At 43.2% G+C, this 27,846-nt stretch overlaps 2 protein-coding genes across 6 annotated transcripts; both read right to left on the reverse strand.

The window, feature by feature from the left end:
• Positions 1 to 1,082: 1,082 nt before the first annotated feature.
• Positions 1,083 to 20,147, reverse strand: uimc1 (ubiquitin interaction motif containing 1). 4 transcript variants are annotated; one of them, XM_058622075.1, is made up of 15 exons: positions 20,070 to 20,145; positions 19,862 to 19,944; positions 17,925 to 18,043; positions 14,283 to 14,412; positions 14,131 to 14,198; positions 12,839 to 14,002; positions 12,697 to 12,742; positions 12,512 to 12,621; positions 8,376 to 8,548; positions 8,122 to 8,269; positions 7,802 to 7,906; positions 6,487 to 6,548; positions 6,040 to 6,128; positions 5,889 to 5,959; positions 1,083 to 4,150 (listed from the first exon to the last, which is right to left on the reverse strand). In XM_058622075.1, the coding sequence occupies exons 3-15, from the start codon at positions 18,039 to 18,041 to the stop codon at positions 2,684 to 2,686; spliced, it is 3,750 nt and encodes a 1,249-aa protein (XP_058478058.1). In that variant the 5' UTR covers positions 18,042 to 18,043; positions 19,862 to 19,944; positions 20,070 to 20,145; the 3' UTR covers positions 1,083 to 2,683. The 4 variants fall into 4 exon arrangements, with proteins under 4 accessions (XP_058478058.1, XP_058478061.1, XP_058478059.1 ...); XM_058622078.1 differs by having other exon boundaries at positions 6,061 to 6,128; positions 19,862 to 20,147; XM_058622076.1 differs by having other exon boundaries at positions 17,925 to 18,061; positions 19,862 to 20,147.
• Positions 20,148 to 25,844: 5,697 nt separating this feature from the next.
• LOC131449236 (kinesin-like protein KIF20A) lies at positions 25,845 to 27,816 on the reverse strand. Of its 2 annotated transcripts, none has more exons than XM_058622072.1 (4): positions 27,708 to 27,816; positions 27,374 to 27,498; positions 27,149 to 27,288; positions 25,845 to 26,152 (listed from the first exon to the last, which is right to left on the reverse strand). In XM_058622072.1, exons 1-4 carry the CDS (start codon positions 27,810 to 27,812, stop codon positions 26,037 to 26,039), a joined length of 486 nt encoding a protein of 161 aa, XP_058478055.1. In that variant the 5' UTR covers positions 27,813 to 27,816; the 3' UTR covers positions 25,845 to 26,036. The 2 variants fall into 2 exon arrangements, with proteins under 2 accessions (XP_058478055.1, XP_058478056.1); XM_058622073.1 differs by lacking the exon at positions 25,845 to 26,152 and adding an exon at positions 26,918 to 27,015 and having other exon boundaries at positions 27,708 to 27,813.
• Positions 27,817 to 27,846: the final 30 nt, after the last annotated feature.

Below are 27,846 nucleotides of genomic sequence, written 5' to 3' on the forward strand. Positions count from 1 at the left end.
TAAACTCACCTGATCGTCTGCTTTCCGTTTGCTCCAGAGCCGACAACAGCTTTCCTGTCTGTCACACATGGAGGGGGCGGGGCTTAATCACACATCACAACCAATCAGCATGACAAATGATGTGTGTGTGTGTGTGTGTGTCTCACAGTGTCTGTGTTGCACTGATGAATGCACAGCTCCGTGTGTCGACTGTAATCTCTGAGAGGAAACACTTTGTGACAGATGTAACATTTCTCCTGGTTTCTGTCGCAAAACAACAAAACACATCCAACATTGATTTAGATCAGGACAAATGGGTGGAGCTTTGATGAGCCTAATGCTCCATGTTGAAAGTGGGCGAAGCCTCATGTCCGTACCTGCCGCCACTGGTCTCGTCAGCTTCGGTGCGGTTCCCTCTGTGCGGTCGTTTCCTGCGCGGCTTCAAACTAACTACAAAGTAGAGAAAGTGTAAGTGCACTCCGCACTGCTGCCACCTGCAGGTGAAATGAGGGCGTTTCCTCTCACCTTGGACGTCTCCGTCGCAGTACGCCGCGTGCAGCTCGATGTTCGTCACGGAGAACGATCCCTGACACATGGGACAGTCCACATTAGTGTCAGGACTCTGAGGGAAGACAGCGGGCGCTTCCGGCTCTGGAGACGTTGACCTCTCTGACTCCGCCCTCTCTGGCTCCGCCTTCTCGTTCAACACATATGGACTCACATCATCTGCGTCTCCCTCCATCTTTTCAGACGATGGATCTGAAAAGGCACTCAGCTTTAATCAGATATCACAGATTCAAGCGTTCAGCAGCAGGGGGCGCTCACACTCACAGTCAGCGTCCTTCTCTTCCTGCGGTGGAGAATCATCTGTGACCATCATCACGACCTCAGGAGGATCCACACGTCCAGGTGTGAGCTGCAGACAGGTGACAGGTGAGAGGGGACCTCCACCTCCCCCACCTCAGCAGAGGCCGGGGCACCTCCACCAATGCCCACTTTAAAGGTCCCCCCCTCCACCTCCCCACCCACCTCAGTGATGACTCTTTCCATCCATGAGAGGGATGTCAACAAACTGGCAAAAGCAGCTGGACCAGATTCTCAAGTCAAGTCAAGAGATCTTTATTGTCCCCGGAGGGCAATTTGTAGTGCAGCCAGCAGCATAAGACAACAGTAAAAACCAAGTACAACAGTGACACAACATACGCTAATAATAGAAATAGCAATAAAATACATACACAGGACAACAGTTAACAATAGTTAATAAAATAGATAAAACAACCAATAAAGTGCAACCATGCCATCCTGGAAGAAACAGGATTTAAAGTGACCACAGTGCTGTCAATTGTTAAGAAGGCCAATGGCCACTGGAACCCAGGTATTTTTAAATCTGTTGGTCCTGCATCTTGGCACATGAAATCTGCGTCTGGATGGGAGCAGTTTAAATTCAGGTGCCAAGGGATGGCTAGGGTCGGTCAGGACGAGTCTGGCTTTATTCAGGGCCCTAGTTTTGTACAGCAAGGAAATGTCTTTCAGTGGAGCACCAACAATTTTACTGCACACTCTGACTATGCCCTGAAGTCTGTTGCGGTTCTTCAGGTTAATTGACCCAAACCAGCAAATAAAAGCAAAAGTCAGGACAGATTCGATAAAACAAGAATAAAACATTTCCATGAATTTAGAGTCCATGTTTATGTTCCTGAGCTTGCGGAGAAAGTACATGCGCTGGTTGGCCTTTTTACACACTGCATCGATCTGATGCTCAAAGGACAGCCTGTCATCAATTACTGTCCCCAAATATTTATACTGCTGGACAGATTCTACAGCTTGGTCGTTGATCGACAGGGGGGCAATGGCTGGGCGGGACTTCCTAAAATCAATGGTCATTTCCTTCGTTTTTGAGACATTGATGGTGAGAAAAGACGATTTACACCACTGGATAAAATCCTCCACTACAGGGCCGGGCACCGGAGGGACACGATCACTGAATCATCAGCGAACTTTACAATGTGGCGTTTCTCGTGTGAGCTCCGGCATGCATTCGTGTATAGGACGAATAAGAGAGGGGAGAGGACGCATCCCTGAGGAGAGCCGGTGGAGGAGAAGAGAACATCAGACAGAACGCCATTGGCCCTGACCCGTTGTGATCTGACAGTTAAAAAATCCATCAGCCAGTAAATAAGACTCCTGTCGATATTATAATTTAAGAGACGCTCGGCTAAAATATGGGGCTGGATACAGTTAAAGGCAGATGTAAAATCAATAAAAAGCAGACGAACAAAGCTTTTGGCCTCTTCTAAATGCGCCACAATCATATTAATAAGAGTGATTATTGCATCATCGACCCCCCTCCCTGCCCGGTACGCAAACTGGAGAGGGTCCAAGTTTGCCTGCACAGTGTTCATGAGCTCGTCTTTCACAATCCTCTCAAAAGACTTCATTACCAAGGAGGTAAGAGCAACGGGTCTAAAGTCATTCAGTGTCTTTGTGCATTTATTTTTGGGCACGGGGACAATAATTGAGTCCTTCCACAGGCGGGGGACACTGTGAGTCTGGAGTGACCAGGAGAAAATAAAGCTGAAGATTCCTGCCAGCTGTTCGGCGCAGTTCCTCAAGACCCGACCTCCAATCCCATCAGGACCTGGACTTTTCCTCTCCTTTACCCTCTGGAACACTCGCTGTACCCTCTCCTGGTCAACATGCACCGTCACAGTGCTGTCCGGCACTGGCGTACTACGCTCATGAACGCAGACAGTTCATTGCTAAAATCGTGGACATTAAAACGGTCTGAATAAATATTTAATTCATTTGCCAGGTCGTGATCAGACATCACATTTAGGGAGATATTACTCTTATGGGGCTGCGTCCCCAGCAAGGATTTCACCCCCTCCCACGCAGGGCGTGCACTGCCAGTGCTGAACAGGTTCTCCACCCTATCCTTATATTGCTGCTTGGCAAGTTTTATTTCTTTCCTGACCTGCTTCTGTAGCTCCTTGTATGTATCCATATCACCCATGTTAAAACTTATGTTTCTCTTGTTAATAGTGTTTTTGACTGATTTTGAGACCCATGGCTTATTGTTAGGAAAAATGGAGATAGATTTTTTATGGATACATAACTCCTCACAAAATTTAACATAGTCAGAAACCGTCTCTGTAATTTCATCCACAGTCTTGCACGAATTTTTAAACAAGTCCCAGTCCGTGCAAGCGTAGCAATCCTGGAGCCGCCCGATAGACTCCTCCGTCCAGACCGGAACTAATCTTCGTTCCGGCTTGTGTCTCTTCAGGACGGATTTGTAGGACGGAACCAAATAGACAGTGTTATGATCTGACGCACCCAGTGAAGCTCTCCGGAGGGACTTGTAAGCTCCTTTTATGGAACCATAGCACAGATCCAAACATTTATTAAGTCTCGTTGCACATGTCACATACTGGTGAAAGTTCCCCAGGTGTTTCCCTGGTTTACAGTTATTAAAATCACCCATAATAAAGTTAGGAGCGTCTGGCGATAAAGCTTGTAGCTGTAGCACTGTGCGAGTGATAGCCCGAACAGCATTGTCCACATTAGCTTTAGGGTGAATATATACCAGTGTGACAAATAGCTGAGTGAATTCCCTTGGTAGATAAAAGGGCCTAAGCGAAACAGAGAGAAGTTCGATGTCCGGAGCACAAAGACTCTCCCTGACTATCACATTTCCACACCAGCTCCGATTGACATAGAGAGCCAGTCCCCCTCCCAGGGACTTGCCGGTCACTGTGGGGTCCCTGTCCAGGCGAACAGGCTCTCCAAAACCGTTGATCCTCAGGTCGGACTGTAAGTCGTGATCCTTGAGCCAGGTTTCTGTGATCGCGAGGAGGCAAGCATTTTTATACTCCTCCAGAAACTTGACGTTAGCTTGGAGCTCATCCACCTTGTTGCGGAGAGACTGGACGTTGGCAAGAATGATGGTCGGCAGGGGGATACGGCGGTGTCCCAGCCTTTTAAGGCGCTGGCGAACTCCACCACGTCTGCCCCTTTTCCTCACGCCTGTCGGCTTGGATGACCACCCCTGGCCTCCCGTATGATCCCGCCGGATGATCTCCGCGGGGGGGACTGCCGATGAGTCCACAACTCCTTCTCCGGAGCTGCGGAAGCGTAGGAGAAACTCCCGGCCATACTGGAGCGGCTCCCTCTTTTCACAGAGTCCGCACATAAAGTGGAATAAAAGTATCCATAGGACAGCGAGGCCCGTCAAACTAAGGTGAGGCATAGTTGCAGATTATCACTTGTGAATCGACTTAAAGTGAGCGTTAGTAGCGACATAAAAACGACGAAACAGGTTAAAAAACCACAAACACAAGGGAGCTGCTGCTGCTGCGTGTCGCCATTACCAGCGCCAACTGAGAACTGTTCTGTCTCCCCATCCAGCTTGACCAGAACACATTCCTTGTATGTGTAAAATCACACTTGGCAATAAAGCTTTTTCTGATTCTGACTGACAGGAGACAGGTGAGAGGTGACAGGAGACAGGAGACAGGAGACAGGAGACAGGTGACAGGAGACAGGTGACAGGAGAGAGGAAACAGGTGAGAGGTGACAGGAGACAGGAGACAGGTGAGAGGTGACAGGAGACAGGAGACAGGAGACAGGAGACAGGTGACAGGAGAGAGGAAACAGGTGAGAGGTGACAGGAGACAGGTGAGAGGAGACAGGAGACAGGTGAGAGGTGACAGGAGACAGGTGAGAGGTGACAGGAGACAGGTGAGAGGTGACAGGAGACAGGTGACAGGTGAGAAGTAACAGGAGACAGGAGACAGGAGACAGGTGAGAGGTGAGAGGAGACAGGAGACAGGAGACAGGAGACAGGAGACAGGAAACAGGTGAGAGGTGACAGGAGACAGGTGAGAGGAGACAGGACACAGGTGAGAGGAGACAGGAGACAGGTGAGAGGTGAGAGGTGAGAGGTGACAGGAGACAGGTGACAGGAGACAGGTGAGAGGTGACAGGTGAGAGGAGACAGGAGACAGGAGACAGGAGACAGGTGACAGGTGACAGGTGACAGGTGAGAGGAGACAGGAGACAGGAGACAGGTGAGAGGTGAGAGGTGAGAGGTGAGAGGTGACAGGAGACAGGTGACAGGAGACAGGTGAGAGGTGACAGGTGAGAGGAGACAGGAGACAGGAGACAGGTGACAGGTGACAGGTGACAGGTGACAGCTGACTGAGCCGGATTGACGCAAAGGTAAACTAGGCACGTGCCTAGGGCCCGATTGGCGGGGGGCGGGGCCAGACAGAGGGACAATCAAAACCTAAAAATACAAGCCGATTTACGCTCCTGGTCCTGATGACGCGACGCTGTCAGGGCGCACTGAGGACAGTCTGCTCCGATCGACCGTCGCGCCGGGGGCAGGCGGGCGGGCGGGAGAAGCCGCAGCGAGTGCAAATGTCCACGGCGAGATCCGGGCGGGGGTTCACTGTAAACCACCCTCGCCCCGAGCCCTTCCAAGCCGAAATTGCATGTCAGACTTATGTGTGACACTGTTGTATGATGAAGTCGGCATCAATTCATGAACAAAACTGTTGAAAAGTTGATTTTTGAATTTTTTGAGTTTTCGTAGACTAAAGCTATCATATATATTAAAGACTTAAACACTAATAAGCGTTTTAGTCCAAAAGACTAAAACTAAATCTAGAATGGCTGCCAAAACCAAGACTGCACAGTTCACCATCCAGAGAAACATCCAGACCAGTGGAGAAAACAGTCCAGACCAGGAGCTGAGCTGCTGAGTGATGCTTGTCCATGAAAATAAACCTCTTTACCACGACAGCACACTTTCTCTTACTGCACATTTTATTGGTCTTTGTATATTTGACGACTTATTAAACACACACACACACACACACACACACACACACACAGCGCTTCCTCACCTGAGGTGCGGCGTCAGTGAGCGCGGTCAGATCTTGTGTGCTGTCGCTGTCAGCGTTGTTCATTTGAGTTTCTGTGATTCACAGAGAAAACAATCATGGAGTAAATAACAAGTTATGATGTAACATAAACAATCAACAATGTCTTCAGTACCTGCACAAACGTCACCGTCACCTTCTGTCTCCTCCTCCTCTGTATCCACTGCATCGCTCTGCTGTTTGTGTCTCCGTCTGAGACGTCGTCTGAAAACCAGGAGGAAAATACTTTGATCACACATACTGTATATATGTACACATTATATATACATATATGCATATATATATATATATATATATATATATATAATGTGCACACACATTATATATGTACACATTTATGTATGTATAATGTGCACACACATACATATATTCACACATATATACATAAATGTGTACATATATGTATATATAATGTGCACACACATTATATATATGTGTATATGTGTACATATATATGTATATATAATATTTGTGCACATTATATATACATAAATGTGTACATATATATGTGTATATGATGAGTGAAGTTGTTTGACATGAAGTTTAAAGACAGCGTTTTGACCTTGTGTTCACGTTGTTGTGTTCAGGTGCAGTTTCAGCAGGTGACTCTGGTGATGGAGATTTCTAGAAAAACAACAAATTACACATTAGAGTTGTTACGATACAATACCAGACAATGTATCACGGTTCCGGGTATTATTGCGATACCGTGGCCTTTTACGATTCGTATTATTATTTTTATATTAAGTTATAAATACTTATTAACTTTTTATACTGTTGTTTGGTGCATGATAAACATAATACTGGCACAGTAAGAATTAGAATGAAACAAATATTTTTATGAATTATTAAAAAGTACATTTATGTTTAACTAATATAAATAATCAACCTGTCTGAGCAAAGTTAGTGGTGTATAGTAATCTACGGTATTATAGTAATCCACGGTAGTATAGTAATCTATGGTAGTATAGTAATCCACGGTGGTATAGTAATCTACGGTAGTATAGTAGTCCACGGTAGTATATTAATCTACGGTAGTATAGTAGTCCACGGTAGTATAGTAATCCACGGTAGTATAGTAATCCACAGTAGTATAGTAATCTACGGTAGTATAGTAATCTACGGTAGTATAGTAATATACGGTAGTATAGTTATCCACGGTAGTATAGTTATCCACGGTAGTATAGTAATCTATGGTAGTATAGTAATCCACGGTGGTATAGTAATCTACGGTAGTATAGTAATCCACGGTAGTATAGTAATCTACGGTAGTATAGCTATCCACGGTAGTATAGTAATCCACGGTAGTATAGTAATCCATGGTAGTATATTAATCTACGGTAGTATAGTAATCCACGGTAGTATAGTAATCTACGGTAGTATAGTTATCCACGGTAGTATAGTAATCCACGGTAGTATAGTAATCCATGGTAGTATAGTAATCTACGGTAGTATAGTAATCCACGGTAGTATATTAATCTACGGTAGTATATTAATCTACGGTAGTATAGTAATCCACGGTAGTATAGTAATCTACGGTAGTATGGTAGTCCACGGTAGTATAGTAATCCACGTTAGTACCGTCATGTAGAATTTTTAGTATCGTAGGAACCGTTATGATTGATGAGGAACTCTTCCACAAATACATGAATGAATGAATGCACAGATCACACACAGAGAGTTCATGCAGTGGTTTCCTTTCAAACATCATCTGTGATGCTGAATGAAGTGAAAATGATATTTTATATTTGAAGTGTAAAAGCGATGCACTGACATGAAGACTACACTATGTTTCCTGTTTTCAAATCACATTTGTGTCATTTCAGTATGTGGACCCTAACCCCAAAGTGACCACACGGGGGCCCAGGGGAGCATACCTGGGGCGGGGGCAGGATCGGCGGGCCCCACGGTGCTTTCCTCAGCAGTGTCCTCTGACTGTGTTTCAGAGTCTGTGTGTAAACGTCCATCTGAGTGAGGATGACCTGAGACACACGTGACACTGTTACTGCACACATACATTCATCACTTCATGGACAATGTGAGCGCATGAGGACAAGGAGGACGAGGTTCTTCACTCATTCAAACTCTGACACAGCTTTAAAAAGGTCAAAGTTCATCCATCCCTCACAACAATCAACGAACAAAGCCGACTTAAAAAAAGAGACACAAATAAACATTGTGGTTCTTCATGGTTCACCTGTGTGTAGGAGTCTGGGTCCAGACCTCGAGGACAGAACGGAATCCCCCAGTAGTAGTGAACTGTTGGCCCGACTGGCCCCGCCCTCTCACTGCTGATTGGCTGCAGCTCTCGCTCTGTGGTGGAAAGCTGCTGTTGACAGACGATGCTGGAGAATCACAAGGACATAATGTATGAGAGGCAGCGAGAGGATGATCAGGTACCTGGTACCAGGTTACTGTGTTCGTGGAATACGCCAATTGTGTTTCCTCTACCTGCCGTCTGAGCCCTTCTTCACTGGACCCCCCGTAGGACACCCTGTAGGACACCCTGTAGGACACCCTGTAGGACACCCTGTAGGACACCTGTGGTTCAGGGCAGCAGCGTTGACACGTGTCTGACCGACTGACCACTCCTCTGGGAAAACTGGACTTTCATAACCTGTTGGCTGAAGAGGACAGAGGACAGTGAACAGAGGGCAGAGGACAGAGGACAGTGAACATAGGACAGTGAACAGAGGACAGTGAACAGAGGACAGTGACTCCTGACAACTGTTCTAGTTTACATGTGTATTAAAAGTCTGGTTTAAGTCAGACTAAGATGTGTTATTAAATCAGACGTACGTCAGACTAACATTGTAGAACTTTCTAGCAGGCAAAGCTATCATTCTATTTATCTGTTTATTGTTGTAATTGGTATCAAAGCACTGTTGCCTTTAAAGTGCCTTTAAGGTGCATTGGCAAAGCCCTTTTTTGTTATATATTACCTTTGTGCGTGCCTTTGCATCTATCCATCATCAGAACCTGTACGACTTGTCGGTTTTACAACCTAACGGACTGCTGTCTAACTAACTACTAACTGACTGCTGTCTAACTAACTACTAACTGACTGCTGTCTAACTACTAACTGTCTAACTACTAACTGACTGCTGTCTAACTACTAACTGACTGCTGTCTAGCTCCCGCTAACTGTGCATGTGGAATAAACCTTCAGAAAGACAGTCGAGTTGTACCCGCCATACTTGTTCTGGTGTGGGAAATAACTGGTTTTCTTCTTGTTTCCTGTAATGTTCTAAGACAACAATTAACAGTCAAGCTGTGAATGGAGGCTGGGGAAAGTGTATGATAAGGAAGGGTCAACTTAGGGTTTCCACAAACGGTATCTGTTAGTCGTCGTAAACATTAGGTGACATCTAAGGGGGTCATAAACGTTGTTTCTTGTGTCTGTTCTTGTTTTACTTTGTAGAGCTTTCTTGAGAAATGGGAGAGACCATTTTAGACTGTCCTTGGTGACAGTGTCTCTCCTCCATGCAGAAATCCATGCTTGCAGTAAAGATATGATTTACTCAACACTGATGACTCAAGAATTTCTTTCACATTTTGGCGACGAGGATGGGATGGACGCTCCAATGCTCAGGGCCTGGGTTCTGACTGAAGGTTATTACTGGTAAGGAAAATTTCCGCTCCACAGAGGAGGACAGGAATTTGCTTGATGTCAGAAACGGGTGCTGACCAGCGGACGCTCCATCTATTTAAAAAGTGAGTACGATGTTTTTTTAAATCATTTTCAGGTAGACAGTTATAATTCCTTTGTGGTAGGCTGTCAAGATATTCTATAATTCCTGTGTGGTTGAATATCGAGGTCTGGTGTAATTCCTTTGTGGTAACCGAGACCGTCTCCATATAATTCCTGTGTGGTTTGGAGACTAGCTTCATTTAATTCCTGTGTGGTATTGAAGCTCTGAATTAAAATAAAAAAATAAATAAAAAAAAAAATTCAGCCAATAAGTAACAACAGTAAGTTGAATATACGGTGCCAGATTTCGAAAGAAACTGTAAGACATGGTATTCTTCTACTAAGTGAAAATTGAGCATAGAAATTATAAAAAAGTTAAAGAGAAGAAGAGCAAACGTTAAAAAAAAAAAGGAGGGAAAAGTGTTACATTTAAGATTTCTTTTAAAGTCGACATATATTTTTACAATTGGGACTTAGTAAAATTTAAATTTGGACTATGTGTTGTCTTGTATTGTTTTGTGTTGTTCTGTGAGAAGAAGAGGAAACGTTTTTTAAGAAAAAAGGTGTTAAGATTAGGATTTATTTTAAAGTCGACATATAAATTTAAAATTGGGACTGAGTAAAATTTAGAAATGTGGTTTATGTGTTGTCCTGTATTGTTTTGTGTTGTTTTATGTATGTGTGGACATAAGATCAGTTTTTAGAGCTTGTGTTGAAGAGGAAAAGCTATTTTTGACATGGGGTCATTGCAGGCTGTGAAGTTTGTTTGAGTTTTTTATTTTTTCGTTGAAGTTATTATAGCATGAGCGTTAGGCTATTAACATATTAAGTAAATAAAAAAGAGAAATGGGGTAAAAGTGTTGTTGAAGATGTTCCACTCTGGCACCATTTGACCGAGGAAGTGTTTCCTATAATAGGCACATTAAGTACTGATTGTTTGAAAAGGTGTAGGGTATTGTTAGAAGAGAGAAAGGAAAAGAAAGTAAAGAAGAAGGTAGATTGGCAAGTTTTTGAGAAATGGGAAAGAGAAGCAGCTCTGAGGGAAGAAAAATCTGTTGCAGGATGAATGTTAACACAAGAGATAGGAGAAGAAGGTGGTAAAAAGAAGGAAAGACAGAGACGTAGGGCCAGAGAAGTGAATCTGCCTCCTCCATATGTTCTCCCCGTGTCTGCACCCCCCTCCTCCCTCAGAGACACAAACAGCAGGAAAATCACCTACAGCTGAATACCAAAAGGACTCTGAAGGGGAGAAGGAGAAGAAGCCAAAGCTGTACCCTGATCTGTAAACCCTTCCAACACCTATGAGGGAAAACAAAGGGACTGATATTACGACTCAACCAGCTAACATTGCCTTTCCCAGACATGTCTCCTCTCCATTAGCAGCTTCTTTTGACTACTGGCTCTGGAGTCAAGGGGACAAAGGAAACGTGCACCAGATGCCTATGTTGACATTCCCAAATCAGCCACGGCCAACGGATGAAGAGGAGGTAGAAGCTGTGTGTCGGAGGTGTTTTAAACTCAGATGGGCCAACATCCGACCGGCCAACTGGTCGACATCCCCAGCCATTGAATCAGTGCGGTTCAACGACATGATGGTCAACCTGGCTGAAACTGTGCGTGCTGCTTTCCCCTTAAGAATGTGTTGGTCAGAGATCCACATGCAGCTCACTCTGGCATCGACGCAGAAAATGAGGCCTACGATCATCTTAGCCTCAAGGATCGTGTCATGGTTACATGTGGTGGATGGGAAACTGGACAATAGCGAATATCTGGACACACGTTCTGCACGCTGAACGAAATAAGGTTTTACTTTCAACAGATCGTTAAATAAACAATTTGGTCCCTGGGATGAAATGATTGTTCATGTGTGTATCCCTGTGCTAATTGTGTTTTGTATAAGTTTTTGTTGTTGTTGTACTTTTTTGTGTGCACTCACTTGTATGCAAGCTTCTGTGTATAGGTGTATAGGGGGAGTACTTGGAGGTGACAGAACACCATTGTATGTGAAAGTACCTTGTGAACAAAGTTGGATTGTGAATTGAATGTGTGTCACATTTCAGAATAGGCCTCAGGGAACCCATATAGTGAGATAATTCAGATAAGGAGATAGTATGAATAGAATTGTTTTTGTTTTTTTTGGTGTTTTATTTTTTTCTTGTTACATACTGAGAATTAATAGTTAACCTATACTAATATGTTTGCCATGTGTAGTCATAGAAAGAGTTAGTCGATGAGACCATGTGATTTCCCAAATATATGTTGACACTTTGTGTCAAAAGGGAGGAATGTGGGAAATAACTGGTTTTCTTCTTGTTTCCTGTAATGTTCTAAGACAACAATTAACAGTCAAGCTGTGAATGGAGGCTGGGGAAAGTGTATGATAAGGAAGGGTCAACTTAGGGTTTCCACAAATGGTATCTGTTAGTCGTCGTAAACATTAGGTGACATCTAAGGGGGTCATAAACGTTGTTTCTTGTGTCTGTTCTTTGTTTTACTTTGATGTTTCTGTATAAATGGTAGAGCTTTCTTGAGAAACGGGAGAGACCATTTTAGACCGTCCTTGGTGACAGTGTCTCTCCTCCATGCAAAAATCCATGCATGCAGTAAAGATATGATTTACTCAACACTGATGACTCAAGAATTTCTTTCACACTGGTTACCCTTTCCAGAAGGGAGTATTGAGCTGAAAGGATCAGTCAGTAAAAACCTGGACAAACATGTGTTATTAAGTCAGACTAACATGTGTTATTAAGTCAGACTAACATGTGTTATTAAGTCAGACTAACATGTGTTATTAAGTCAGACTTAAGTCAGACTAACATGTGTTATTAAGTCAACATGTGTTATTAAGTCAGACTTAAGTCAGACTAACAGTTATGAAGAGTGTAAAGTGTACCGTGATGACATCATCGTCCTGATCTGACCACACCAGCGTCATGTCACTGGTCAGCTCCATTTCACCTGCTTTCTTGTCTCTCAGTGACTCCATCACTTCCTGTGCATGGCCTTAAACAGGAAACAAGACTTGTTCGTGAGTGATGACCTCTGACCTCTGTAACAAAAGGTGACATATGACTTTACCTGACGTGTTTGAGCAGATGCCTCCATCAGGATCAGTGCTGCTGTGCTGCGTTCAAATATAAACAGATTTAAAAACTACAACAATGTTACAATGTCTCCTCTACCTTCTACCCCTCCTTCTCCTCTACCTCCTCCTCCTCACCTGGGTCAGACAGTGACTCGTCGTCTCGTCCTTTGCGTGTGATGAAATTTGTCTGTGTGTCTCTTCTTGGTCCATCTTTGAGGTCTTCCTTCTCTTTGGGAGAGGGGCGGGGCTTCCTGGGAATACGGGGCTGTTAGGACTAAGGGAACAGGAAGTGGTTCTGTCAGGTGACTGTCTCAGTGACTGCTGAGAGGACGTCTCACACTGCATGTTCCCACTAAATGTTGGACTTTTCAAATACTCTGGACTCAGCTGTGTCACGCCATCGTTTCCAGGCTCCGTCTCTGAGAAGGCGGGGCTGTTAGGACACAATGCTGCTTCACCTGGGCTTCTGGGAAACTTGGGGCTCTTGGGTTGGACAGTGATTTGTGAGGATGAGCAGCTTTTCTGAGAACACAACACAAACCCAGACGTCCTGCAGGATTCCAGAAGGTTCTGACTCAGTCGAGGAACGCAAACTGCCGCCCTGCAGCCACTCGCTGGGAAGGTGGGGGATATACGGAGAGGAGAGACCTGCGGCGAGTCATCGGCGAGCTGCGGTGAGTCAACCGCGACTCCTATCGAGTCATCGGCGAGCCGCGGCGAGTCATCGGCAAACTGCGGCGAGTCATCAGCAAACTGCGACAAGTCATCGGCGAGCTGCGGTGAGTCATCAGCGAGCTGCGGTAAGTCATCGGCGACCTTCAGTGAGTCAACCGCGATTCCTATCGAGTCATCGGTGAGCTGCGGCGAGTCATCGGCGAGCTGCGGCGAGTCATTGGTGACCTGCGGTGAGTCAACCGCGACCTTCGGTGAGACAACCGCGACTCCTATCGAGTCATCGGCGAGCCGCGGCGAGTCATCGGCAAACTGCGGCGAGTCATCAGCAAACTGGGACAAGTCATCGGCGAGCTGCGGTGAGTCATCAGCGAGCTGCGGTAAGTCATCGGCGACCTTCAGTGAGTCAACCGCGATTCCTATCGAGTCATCGGTGAGCTGCGCCGAGTCATCGGCGAGCTGCGGCGAGTCATTGGTGACCTGCAGTGAGTCAACCGCGACCTTCGGTGAGACAACCGCGACTCCTATCGAGTCATCGGCGAGCTGCGGCGAGTCATCGGCAAGCTGCGGCGAGTCATCGGCGACCTTCAGGGAGTCAACTGTGACTCCATTCGAGTCATGGGCGAGCTGCGGGGAGTCATCAGTGAGCAGTATTATTTATATTGACATCATGTCAGATGTTTTTGTAGGATTTTATTGGCACTAATCTAAACATCAAACAGTTGATGAACAGATGATAAATGAGAAGTCATTACCTCAGCTCCCTCCACACTCACACCTCCTTCTTTCTTCTTCCTCCGATTCTTTGCAGTTGATATTAACTCTGCAAAAAGAAGAGTTTTTAACAGGAAATGATTCATCTCTGTGAACAGCAGAGTCACATGTGAGTCGCTCTTCAGTGACTCGCCTTGGTTCAGGTCTGTCGTCGGTGTCCTCATCCTGCTCCAGCGCAAGCATTTCCTTTGAGAGCAGAGACCGACAGTCGTGTCACCATCAGTGAGGAGGCTTCGACTCTGAGATGAAGTCTGGTCAACCATCTACAAGCAGAAGAAGAGAAGAAGACAAATCATAGGACATGAAGAACAAGAGTGATCCTGTTATGTTTAAAAAAAACAGCAGGAACCAGGTTCTGTCACTAATGGAGAAGAATAAAAACAGCAGGAACCAGGTTCTGTCACTGATGGAGAAGAATAAAAACAGCAGGAACCAGGTTCTGTCACTGATGGAGAAGAATAAAACAGCAGGAACCAGGTTCTGTCACTGATGGAGAAGAATAAAAACAGCAGGAACCAGGTTCTGTCACTGATGGAGAAGAAGAAAAACAGCAGGAACCAGGTTCTGTCACTGATGGAGAAGAAGAAAAACAGCAGGAACCAGGTTCTGTCACTAATGGAGAAGAATAAAAACAGCAGGAACCAGGTTCTGTCACTGATGGAGAAGAATAAAAACAGCAGGAACCAGGTTCTGTCACTGATGGAGAAGAATAAAAACAGCAGGAACCAGGTTCTGTCACTAATGGAGAAGAATAAAAACAGCAGGAACCAGGTTCTGTCACTAATGGAGAAGAATAAAAACAGCAGGAACCAGGTTCTGTCACTGGTGGAGAAGAAGAAAAACAGCAGGAACCAGGTTCTGTCACTGATGGAGAAGAAGAAAAACAGCAGGAACCAGGTTCTGTCACTGATGGAGAAGAATAAAAACAGCAGGAACCAGGTTCTGTCACTGATGGAGAAGAATAAAATCAGCAGGAACCAGGTTCTGTCACTGATGGAGAAGAATAAAAACAGCAGGAACCAGGTTCTGTCACTGATGGAGAAAAAGAAAAACAGCAGGAACCAGGATCTGTCACTGATGGAGGAGAATAAAAACAGCAGGAACCAGGTTCTATCACTGATGGGGGAGAAGAAAAACAGCAGGAACCAGGTTCTATCACTGATGGGGGAGAAGAAAAACAGCAGGAACCAGGTTCTATCACTGATGGAGAAGAAGAAAAACAGCAGGAACCAGGTTCTGTCACTAATGGAGAAGAATAAAAACAGCAGGAACCAGGTTCTGTCACTGATGGAGAAGAATAAAAACAGCAGGAACCAGGTTCTGTCACTGATGGAGAAGAATAAAAACAGCAGGAACCAGGTTCTGTCACTAATGGAGAAGAATAAAAACAGCAGGAACCAGGTTCTGTCACTAATGGAGGAGAATAAAAACAGCAGGAACCAGGTTCTGTCACTGATGGAGAAGAAGAAAAACAGCAGGAACCAGGTTCTGTCACTGATGGAGGAGAAGAAAAACAGCAGGAACCAGGTTCTATCACTGATGGAGAATAAAAACAGCAGGAACCAGGTTCTATTACTGATGGAGAAGAATAAAAACAGCAGGAACCAGGTTCTATCACTGATGGGGGAGAATAAAAACAGCAGGAACCAGGTTCTATCACTGATGGAGAAGAAGAAAAACAGCAGGAACCAGGTTCTGTCACTGATGGAGGAGAATAAAAACAGCAGGAACCAGGTTCTATTACTGATGGAGAAGAAGAAAAACAGCAGGAACCAGGTTCTATCACTGATGGGGGAGAATAAAAACAGCAGGAACCAGGTTCTATCATTGATGGAGAAGAAGAAAACAGCAGGAACCAGGTTCTGTCAATGATGGAAAAGAAGAAAAACAGCAGGAACCAGGTTCTGTCACTGATGGAGAAGAATAAAAACAGCAGGAACCAGGTTCTGTCACTGATGGAGAAGAATAAAAACAGCAGGAACCAGGTTCTGTCACTGATGGAGAAGAAGAAAAACAGCAGGAACCAGGTTCTGTCACTAATGGAGAAGAATAAAAACAGCAGGAACCAGGTTCTGTCACTGATGGAGAAGAATAAAAACAGCAGGAACCAGGTTCTGTCACTGATGGAGAAGAATAAAAACAGCAGGAACCAGGTTCTGTCACTAATGGAGAAGAATAAAAACAGCAGGAACCAGGTTCTGTCACTAATGGAGAAGAATAAAAACAGCAGGAACCAGGTTCTGTCACTGGTGGAGAAGAAGAAAAACAGCAGGAACCAGGTTCTGTCACTGATGGAGAAGAAGAAAAACAGCAGGAACCAGGTTCTGTCACTGATGGAGAAGAATAAAAACAGCAGGAACCAGGTTCTGTCACTGATGGAGAAGAATAAAATCAGCAGGAACCAGGTTCTGTCACTGATGGAGAAGAATAAAAACAGCAGGAACCAGGTTCTGTCACTGATGGAGAAAAAGAAAAACAGCAGGAACCAGGATCTGTCACTGATGGAGGAGAATAAAAACAGCAGGAACCAGGTTCTATCACTGATGGGGGAGAAGAAAAACAGCAGGAACCAGGTTCTATCACTGATGGGGGAGAAGAAAAACAGCAGGAACCAGGTTCTATCACTGATGGAGAAGAAGAAAAACAGCAGGAACCAGGTTCTGTCACTAATGGAGAAGAATAAAAACAGCAGGAACCAGGTTCTGTCACTGATGGAGAAGAATAAAAACAGCAGGAACCAGGTTCTGTCACTGATGGAGAAGAATAAAAACAGCAGGAACCAGGTTCTGTCACTAATGGAGAAGAATAAAAACAGCAGGAACCAGGTTCTGTCACTAATGGAGGAGAATAAAAACAGCAGGAACCAGGTTCTGTCACTGATGGAGAAGAAGAAAAACAGCAGGAACCAGGTTCTGTCACTGATGGAGGAGAAGAAAAACAGCAGGAACCAGGTTCTATCACTGATGGAGAATAAAAACAGCAGGAACCAGGTTCTATTACTGATGGAGAAGAATAAAAACAGCAGGAACCAGGTTCTATCACTGATGGGGGAGAATAAAAACAGCAGGAACCAGGTTCTATCACTGATGGAGAAGAAGAAAAACAGCAGGAACCAGGTTCTGTCACTGATGGAGGAGAATAAAAACAGCAGGAACCAGGTTCTATTACTGATGGAGAAGAAGAAAAACAGCAGGAACCAGGTTCTATCACTGATGGGGGAGAATAAAAACAGCAGGAACCAGGTTCTATCATTGATGGAGAAGAAGAAAACAGCAGGAACCAGGTTCTGTCAATGATGGAAAAGAAGAAAAACAGCAGGAACCAGGTTCTGTCACTGATGGAGGAGAATAAAAACAGCAGGAACCAGGTTCTATCATTGATGGAGAAGAAGAAAAACAGCAGGAACCAGGTTATGTCACTAATGGAGAAGAATAAAAACAGCAGGAACCAGGTTCTGTCACTGATGGAGGAGAATAAAAACAGCAGGAACCAGGTTCTATCACTGATGGGGGAGAATAAAAACAGCAGGAACCAGGTTCTATCACTGATGGAGGAGAATAAAAACAGCAGGAACCAGGTTCTGTCACTGATGGAGGAGAATAAAAACAGCAGGAACCAGGTTCTGTCACTGATGGAGGAGAATAAAAACAGCAGGAACCAGGTTCTATTACTGATGGAGAAGAAGAAAAACAGCAGGAACCAGGTTCTGTCACTGATGGAGGAGAAAAAACAAACGAGTGGACCTGGAAAAGCATCAGGTTCAGGATGAACTCACGCTCTCTTGGATGGCCTTCATCACAGCCTCCTCTTCCTGCTGAAGTCGAAGCGCCGTGTCACTGGCTTCCTGTTCGCTCAGACGCACGGCCAGCTTCATCATTTCCTCCTCCGTCATCTCTGAGGACACAGGTGGCGCTGTGTTGTTACAGTGGAATCATGAGGACCCTTGTTGTCAAAGCTTGTGTTTTGATCTCTTCTCACTCAACACGTGTGTTTATGATGAAACAGCGATGATGAGTCAAGAGAAACAGTTCTGTAGGGCTGTAATCAACCAAAGAAATTCAAGGTCGACTGAAGCCCTGAAATTTCGACTCAAAATCGACTAGTCGGTTTGACAAAGAATACAAAGTAACATACAGTGCAGGAAGAGGCAGAAAGCCTTGTGGGCTTATTTGAAGCCTCTCCCTAAATAATGTTGAAATTTGACAATCTTTAAAAGAAAACACAAAATTAACATACAAAAAAAATCATCTAACTATATAAAAGTGATAACAAACTAATATTAACAAAATATATATCATAACAAAAAAAAACAACAATAAAAAAACAAAAAACATTAATATAAAAGCAAGAGTGTGAGTGTGTAATGTGTGCGTGTGTGTATGTATGTGTGTGTCTCAATGAGGGAAATATTGGTTCATACCCCTAAATTATTGATTCCTTGAGCATGTGTGAATCAAAAATAAAACACAGAGACATGAACAACCGTTAAATAATCTTTTAAGTGTCTTTTGTAGAATTTTATGGAAGAACAGTTTTTTGCCAGATGGGAAAAGCCATTCCACAATTTAGTACCCCTAAATCTTATTGAAAATGGACCTCTGCAAGATATGATCATTGACATCATTTGTGTCATGTCCTCACACAAAGACACTGAACACAGGAGCTCAGCTTCACGGCTGAGACACAAACAGATCGCTGCAGTTGTTGCGGGCGAGTGCGCCTGCAGTCATAAAACGAATCAATGATTAATGGACTAAAACATTGAAATATGCCAATTCTGCCACACTGCCGATGTCTTTAACATGGATGTTAGAGGACGACTGACTGTAGCTCAACATGAAATAAAACCACCGGACTTTCTGTAGTCTTTCTGTCTCTGTGGGTTGGGCTAATCCAAAATACTAAGTAACAAGGGGGGGGGTTCTCTGCAGACACGCTGTTACCTGTGGAACAGGGATGCTCTGAAAACACCCCCATTAGCACTTGGTACGTTCCTCCAGATTAAATCAAATTAACCACAGGCTGTATGAAATTAACACGGCAAAAAGTCAACTTATTAGAATTTTGAGTTGAGCGGGACTTTACAGGCCTACAGGTCTGTCGTCAACTCTGCTCTGTGCTCCATCTATGTCTATGTCTAAGTCTACGTCCAGGGACTTAGACATCATGATCTGATCTGACGTCATGATATGATACTGAGATCATGATCTGATACTGACATAATGATCTGACACTGCGATCATGATCTGACACTGAGATCATGATCTGACGTCATGATCTGATACTGACATCATGATCTGATCTGACATGATCTGATCTGACGTCATGATCTGATACTGACATCATGATCTGATCTGACATGATCTGATCTGACGTCATGATCTGATACTGACATGATCTGATACTGACATGATCTGATACTGACGTCATGATCTGACATCATGATCCGACACTGAGATCATGATCTGACACTGACATCACGATCTGATCCGACATCCCGATCTGACACTTACATCACGATCTGATCCGACATCCCGATCTGACACTGACATCATGATCTGACATCATGTTTGACAAATATTAATACTATTATAATATTATTGTGATTCACAGGAAACACAGTTGAATGTGAAATAACTGGCGCCCTCTTGTGGCCTAACAACATCCATGAAAGGGACTGTGTGTTATTGTGATGATGATTGTGAGAAATACCTTTAAAGCACAGTTTTCACACACGTGCAGACGATGAAGATCCGGAAGTGGGTTTTTCTGACGTTTACACGCGTCCGTCAAAGCTTTAGTCACCGACACGTTCAAAAACGTACAAACCGACAATCAGCACTCGTTTCATGTGTTCATTTAAATCTTACAGTATGTTCACAAACACGCGCTTACATTCTTCAACAAAAATAACAAATACCTCGCAGGAGATTCAGTTTCTAACTCAGCGCAGTACGCCTTAACTTCGCGACGCCATGTTTGTTTCTGTTGCCGTGGTCACGTGACTGCTGCGACGGAAACGCTGTGACGTAAACGTTGCCTTGACGTGTGTGTGTGTGTGTGTGTTTGTAACAGCGCCACCCTCTGTTCTGGAGTTTAGATGACAGGCTGAAAATAGAGGAAGCCGTTTCCGGTTGTTCGTGAGTGAACGTTCACGAGCAAATTCCTGTTAAAAACTCACATTTATGACAGAAGTTTATTCATAATCAGAAGAGAATAAGAATGTGTGAATTAGGTCAGTGCACGGCCCGGTTTTTATTTTTTTTTAACTATTTATATTTATATGTATATTTTTTCCTTCTGAGGAACGAAGTAACGGACAGGAAGTCAGGTGACCCAAAAGTAAAAGCAAATACTTCAAAATAAAAGCCAAGGGGAGCGGAGAGAAACAAATAATAGCCGATTAGACAGACGGACAGACGATTAGTGATGTTTACCCTCGCTACCAGTAGGTGGCAGTATGAGAGTATGAGATGTTTAGGCCTGTATACAGCATGTATTTTATCTGTGTGTTTTTATCATTTCAGATCCACACATACCTCCATGAAGAGAAGAAGATGTGTTGGTGTGTAGCAATAAATGAACTACTTGGACTATTGAAAAAATAAAGAGGCATTTGGTGTCTTAACAAACACCCTTCAGTAGACCTGGCTTCACTTACCACATAGTTCTTCATCACTATATCATATCATCATCGTCATTCACCCTCAGCTCAGATTTACACCTGCATGTCCTTCTGGCCTAACACTGTCATCTTCTAAGCATCACAACATGACAATGTGTTATTTATTTGGATTTACTGACCATTTCAAACCTGTAGACATTTACGTTCAGATACAGGGCGACACCTGCTGGTCAGATATGTGAGACGTCAGACCAGTCCAAAACATATCTGTAAAAAACGTGATGACGTCTACTAACGTGATGACGTCTACTTTTATTGAAACTTTTACACACGTGTATTTCATAAAACACTTTTTGACAAGAGACTTTTATCCCTGTGTGCGACAGGAATAGAGAAGAATATCATACTCGTGTTGACTCTTTAACACAGAAATGTACTTTCTGTGCAATTTGTGAGAAATTAATGTCACTTTGTAAACTATGAAATGTTATAGCCAAACTGCTTAAATATATAAATGTCCATTGGAAACAGGCACACAGTTCTTTCAACATTTAATTATCACGTTGATATAATATAGTATCACGTTTATATAATTATCACGTCGATACAATATAGTATCGCGTCTATATAATGATCACGTTGATACAATACAGTATCACGTTTATATAATTATTATGTTTATATAATCATCACGTTGATATAATATAGTATCACGTTTATATAATTATCACGTCGATACAATATAGTATCGCGTCTATATAATGATCACGTTGATACAATACAGTATCACGTTTATATAATTATTATGTTTATATAATCATCACGTTGATATAATATAGTATCACGTTTATATAATTATCACGTCGATACAATATAGTATCGCGTCTATATAATGATCACGTTGATACAATACAGTATCACGTTTATATAATTATTATGTTTATATAATCATCACGTCGATACAATATAGTATCACGTTTATATAATTATTATGTTTATATAATTATTATGTTTATATAATCATCACGTTGATAAAATATAGTATCACGTTTATATAAGTATTACGTTTATATAATCATCACGTCGATACAATATAGTTATCACGTTTATATAATTATTACGTTTATATAATCATCACGTCGATACAATACAGTATCACGTTTATATAATTATTACGTTTATATAATCATCACGTTGATACAATACAGTATCACGTTTATATAATTATTACGTCTATATAATGATCACGTTGATACAATACAGTATCACGTTTATATAATTATTACGTCTATATAATGATCACGTTGATACAATACAGTATCACGTTTATATAATTATTACGTCTATATAATTATTACGTTGATACAATACAGTATCGCGTCTATATAATGATCACGTTTATAGGATAACGTGATACTGACCCCCATAAAAATTCCACTGTGAACACGCTTCTGTACAATGTAACGTTTTGAATAATTTCATTTGTTTTTGCAAACTTCCAACATCATGGCAACCTGTATGTTATAAAAAGGTGTGTTTAATATAGGCCTACATTTATTGAACATGACATTTAGTTGACATGTTATTCAACTGGACAGAACAACGATTAGAACTAATAATAAAGTTCTACTCGATCATGTTTTTAACCTAAAATTCCGTGCTGGCGTGGTCCAGCTGGTGGTGGACAGACGTGAAGTAGACGAGATCTGCTGAGTGCGTCATTAAGCAGATGTGACCTCTTTCCAGGAAGATCTATGAAACATTGGCATCTGAATCAAACCCAGCCAGTTGGACATCAACAAAAGCACGGAAACCCTCGAGTCTGCACAGGAAGTTGTCATGAATACAAGTAATGAATGATATGTGGTTTTTATTTGTATGCATAGCAGACAATGAACTATTTACATGTTTCTAAAAGTAAGTCCTCACTCTCTAAGGCTTTCCAGTTTGGAAAGCTCTGTGTGGCTCTGTGTTATCTCGCTGATGAGACAAAATAATGAAGTCATTAATGACACTCACATACAGTACATTATGGGATGTAAACTGTTTCCTAAATGATCAGTTCACCTCAGTTCCACATGTGTCCATGTCTTTGTCTTTGTCCAGGGAGATGGAGCGTACAGCGGCAGGGACAGATTTCAGATTGTGTTGGACAGTGAGCGTGTGTTAAAAGGAGACATATGCATGTAGTCTACAAATCAGTGTCAGTGTCTGATATCTCACCTCTGTATGATTGAAGCCACACGATCTGCACTCTTCTCATCTGTCTGTGGACTTTCAACCACTCCAGACAACAAGTGCATCACCTGGTCCACTTGGTCATCATCTTCAAAAAGAAGGAAGACCCTGTCGTCCTTCTTGGTCCAGGGAGACACAATGTTGGCTCTGATGATTGTCTATAAATATATTATCGGTGTTTAGTTTGAGTATTCCTATATAAATACACAAAGACCACACACACAATGCCATTGTGTGAGTAATGACATGAACTGACAGACAACTGGACTCACAAAGTACTTTGAATAAGACATTTGCACTTCCTGTCTTTGAAGACGTGTCCTCTGGTCTGGCCACAGTAACATCACTGCTCTAAATGGACTCACACATACTGTAAGTCTGACTGAGAGAGGACGGATCTGTGTGCTTGATGATGTGTGAAAGAAAAGTCTTTGCTGTAGGGATGGTTGACCGTGATTCAACGGAATGTTTCCATTTCTCAACATGAACAATATTATTCATCAGCAAATCTTTTATCTTAGCAATTGTAGAAGTGAGGTCACAAGTTTTCAAATGAGCAAAGAGAAATACTAATATATAGAGAGCATATAGTTTATCTTATACGTTTCTTGTAACCTGTACATATAAATAAAAGGAAACATTGTTGTGTCTCGCTTGCTGTTACCATCGCTATCGTTACAGCAGACATTACTGGTTAATAAACCACACTTAATAGATTTAATGTATACAAATAATGACTATTCATCCAGTGTTCAATATCAAAATGTGTTTTATATCCATTCTTACCATATTAAACAGGAAGTGCCCTGTAACTTTGCGCAGAGACGCCACTAAGATAACAGTACAGTACTTCACTTTTTTAAAGCAGTGATGTCAGGGAGGCACTAATTAGTCACTATAAATCATCAGGTTTTGTCAAATGTAGCTCAGTGCCTCTGTGAAAAGAGCACTGAGGTCATTGCCTCTTGAGTGTTCAGTAGTAAAAAAGTGTTATTTTGCAAGCTGTTGTGATATGCCCACTTGCTTGTGTTATGTTGCAGGCATCATGTGACAGTAGGTAATCTACAGACCATGTTTTTTAACAGCAACTCCCGATACTGTATGTTTTCATCAACCCTCTGTAAAATGTGTGCAGAAGTGTGCCTGCTCTATTTGTTAACACACCTCTTTATAAGTCATAAGTCCGTTTGCTAACCTGCCTCTCAAACTAATCACAAAGCATTTGTCTTCCTTCCTGAAATACAAGAATGCCTAATCTCTCTCTCTTTCTCTTGTGTGTTTTTGTATAGATTAAAGACAAGTTGGCACAGTCACTCAAGGCCCTGCAGAAGCGATATGTGACAATAGATGCAGTGGTAACCAGTGAAGATGGTGATGCTAACTTGCTCGGTTGCGCCCTGGAGGCCATCTTCATCCACGGCATCAAGAACAAATACATCCGCTCAGTGGCAGCGGGTCGGGTCAGGAAGGGAGATCGGGGACCCCTCCCTCAGCCTTTCTTCTGGAGCCTCCCTGAACCCACCGGTAGGTTCAGGACAGTTTGCAAATTTTAATCTTTAGCGTGATCATTTTAAATACCAGTATCAATGCTGGGTTCATAAAGTAATGGAGTGTCATGATGCTGTCTCTTAAATGCCCAGGGATGTTATCAAGGAGCTAGAGAATTTCAGCTTTTTGGGAACAGACGTGGGTACTGAAAACAACTAGTACTGAGATGAGCTAGAGGCGCGCGGCAACGGAGCACACGGAGACTCACAAGCTGTCGAGTTTGTTTTTATAAATACATTTTTTTAATAAAATTCATGAAACAATACAGTTTACCAAATAAAAGCTTAAATAAAAACATAAAACATTTTTTTTTTTTAAAAACCTTAAAAATATTTAATTTAAAATCTCTTTCTGCCCCGTATGATGTCCGCTATGTGGTACTGGAGAAGCCTCACTGTCCGAGCCTGAAGGGCGGGCTCTTCCAATAGGCACTTTGAGCACGCCTCTTTAGTCGGATACCGCTTCTCAGCGATGGCGTGCCCAAAGTGCCTATTGACAGCAGGGTTAGGGTTGAGGTCAGAGCTGCAGCTCTGTCTGTCTGTCTGTGACAGACAGACTGAACCATGTGTCGAGCAGGAGGTCAGTGTCTCATCACATCCCATAATACTCTTTCTACATACAGATGATTATCAGTTGCAAACAAGAAACTCAAGTTTGTAAACCACTCACTCTCCCACACACACTGTTGGTTTTGTGTGTGTGTGTGTTCTACAGCCACAGCATTTTCTCCATCAGGATCCTCAGAGTGGACGATGTTGGAGTTCCCAGCATCAGATTCAAGATTCAAGATTCAAAGATTCAAGATTCAAAGTGTTTATTGTCATATGCACAGTAAAGAAACACGTTTCCCTGTACAATGAAATTCTTACTTTGCTGTCCACTCAAAAACACCAGCATAAAGTAAAAAGTAAAAAAGAGATGCTTTTGTAAAAAAAAGTATAAATATACATAAGAAAAATATAAATATTACAAGAGACTAAAATAACATATATGCATAAAATAAGTGTAAAAATAAGAACTGTACATAAAGTGAACACAGATTTAAAGTGACAACTGAGTCTTACATCAGCGAGTAAGACTCCGCCCACATGTCTCTCTGTGTTGTTGTTCTCGTCACTGACGTGTGTGTGTGTGTGTCTTCAGGTTGTCTCTGTGTGACCTCGCCGCCTCTGAACGATGTTCTCAGACTCACAACACAGGAGCGAGACTGAGGGAGGCGGGAAACATCAACGCGTCTCAGATGACGCTCAGGCAGTGTATTGATGCCATAAGACGCAACCAGCACACCGAGTATGACCGCAGCCTGTCTGTCTGTCTCTGACACCGTCTGTCTCTCCAGGGTCCAGAAACATGTCCCGTTCAGAGAGTCTAAACTGACTCACCTCCTGCAGTTCTTCTTCTGTGGTGGTGGACGCGTCTCAATGGTCGTCAACATCAACCAGAGCGTGACGTCTTTCCACAGCACGCAGAGCGTCTTCAGGTTCTGTGCTCAGGTGTGTACACACACACACACACACACACACCTGTAGCTAACATGGGGGCGTGTCCTCGTGATGGTGAAGTTAGTGGTGCCAGAGGACGTGCCGGGCGTCCTGCAAGAGGACACAAGCGTCCACAGGTCAGTGATTATTGATCGTCTTCTGTCCTTGGCTCCTCCTCTTTACCGTCTCATTCTCTCTTTCCTCCTCTTTCCTCTAGGCGGCTAATCGAGCTCGAGGCTGTAGTCGACCATCTACAGGCCCGGCTCGAGAGGGTGGAGGAGAGACAAGGTGAGACAGAGAAGTTTCAAGTGTCCCCCTGTCCCTGATAATTGCACAGACTACATATTTCTAACTGGACAGAATTGTTTCTTTAAAAAACTTTTTCTGAGGTCAAAGTCCCACATTGACACAGTCATGTGACCTGTGAGGTGAAAGAAACTAAAACTCAGTCTATTTTTATCTTGTCTCTGAGCTGCAGCAATTCATTCATTCAGCCAAAATATTAAAGGTTATAATATTTGTTTGTCTCTTGATATCTGAGTTATAATTAAAATGTTCTTAGGCCTTATTTTACAATTCCCTGTGAATCTTCACTCCTGTGTCTGTGGACAAGGACGTGACCTCGTGACATGTCTGTTTCCTTAAAGTAATGTAGTGCAGTGTATCTGTTTGTGGTCTCTTATCTGCATACAGACACATCTAGCATTGGTCTGTTCCTGTTCTAGACCAAAGACCGACCACGTCTATGAAAGCAACAGACAAAGAAAAAGCATTTACAGTCCACACTGTGTTTACATCTCCATCTTCTGTCATTTACCGAGCCACCCCAGAGAAAGAAGCCCCAGAAGAAGTGGACGGATGAGGAGAGGGCTGCTGTCAATAGGCACGCCATCGCTGAGAAGCGAAATCCCACCAAAGAGGCGTGCTCAAAGTGCCTATTGGCAGAGCCCGCCCTTCAGGCTCGGACAGTGAGGCTTCTCCAGTACCACGTGGCAGACATCATCCGCGGGAAAAAAAGATTTTAAATTAAATATTTTTAAGGTTTTTTTAAAAGAAATTTTTTTATGTTATACAATAAAGAATCTTGAATCAAACACTGCTTCTGACCGAGGAACGTGAAGGTTTTCCCGGCGTTGGTGACTGCGTAGGTGAACACCAGACAGTTCTCGCCCTCCAGAACGTCCCGGACCAGACCACGGACAGAACCCTCGAAACACGTTCCTCTGACTGGACTCTGGACCAAACACCTGGACAACAACATGAACACAGGGTTCTGCTGCTTCAGTCTGTGGAGCAGCTGCTCGTAGATGATGATGATGATGATGGAGTTACCTGAGTGAAGCTGAACCTCTGAGCCGTCTGTGGGAGGGACTTATCACTCTGTCGGTTTTGATTGACAGCTCCTCTGAGCTTTCAGGACCACAGTGTCTGTCTGGTCCTTCCATGGTCACACACTCCTGCACAGCGACACAAGACACAATGAGACGACACATCCACTGTAATAGTTCATCTTTCTTATTATTATTATTAAAAATAAAAATATTAATACTAACAATAATTCAAAAATAATAAAGAGTGAATTCCACAGAAACTTGATAAATAGTGTTTGAGTTGTAGTGCAGTTACTGAACACGGCTCACATGTGCTCAGGTGACGCCTGTGTTACCTGTGATTCTCCGCTGTCGCGCTCAGACGCAGTGAACGGTCGAACCCTCAGATAAACCTGCAGGTTCTCTGACTGCGACGTAGCGCCCTCCTGCTGCATCATCATCTCTGCTAATGCCAACACACACACACACACAGAG

The sequence above is a fragment of the Solea solea genome (assembly GCF_958295425.1).
Source record: "Solea solea chromosome 4 unlocalized genomic scaffold, fSolSol10.1 SUPER_4_unloc_14, whole genome shotgun sequence".
In the NCBI taxonomy this organism is placed as follows: Eukaryota; Metazoa; Chordata; class Actinopteri; order Pleuronectiformes; family Soleidae; genus Solea; species Solea solea.

What these genes read in the sequence shown, in the direction of transcription:
- uimc1 (XM_058622076.1), bottom strand. Translation starts at nt 18,041, where the DNA reads ATGACGGAGGAGGAAATGATGAAGCTGGCCGTGCGTCTGAGCGAACAG. An exon ending in CATCTGCTCAAACACGTCAG is followed by an intron (nt 12,622 to 12,696) that starts GTAAAGTCATAT and finishes TTCCTGTTTAAG; the next exon opens with GCCATGCACAGGAAGTGATG. An exon ending in CGATCCTGCCCCCGCCCCAG is followed by an intron (nt 6,549 to 7,801) that starts GTATGCTCCCCT and finishes TTGTTTTTCTAG; the next exon opens with AAATCTCCATCACCAGAGTC.
- LOC131449236 (XM_058622072.1), bottom strand. Translation starts at nt 27,812, where the DNA reads ATGATGATGCAGCAGGAGGGCGCTACGTCGCAGTCAGAGAACCTGCAG. An exon ending in GCGACAGCGGAGAATCACAG is followed by an intron (nt 27,499 to 27,707) that starts GTAACACAGGCG and finishes GTCGCTGTGCAG; the next exon opens with GAGTGTGTGACCATGGAAGG. An exon ending in AGAGGTTCAGCTTCACTCAG is followed by an intron (nt 27,289 to 27,373) that starts GTAACTCCATCA and finishes GTTGTTGTCCAG; the next exon opens with GTGTTTGGTCCAGAGTCCAG.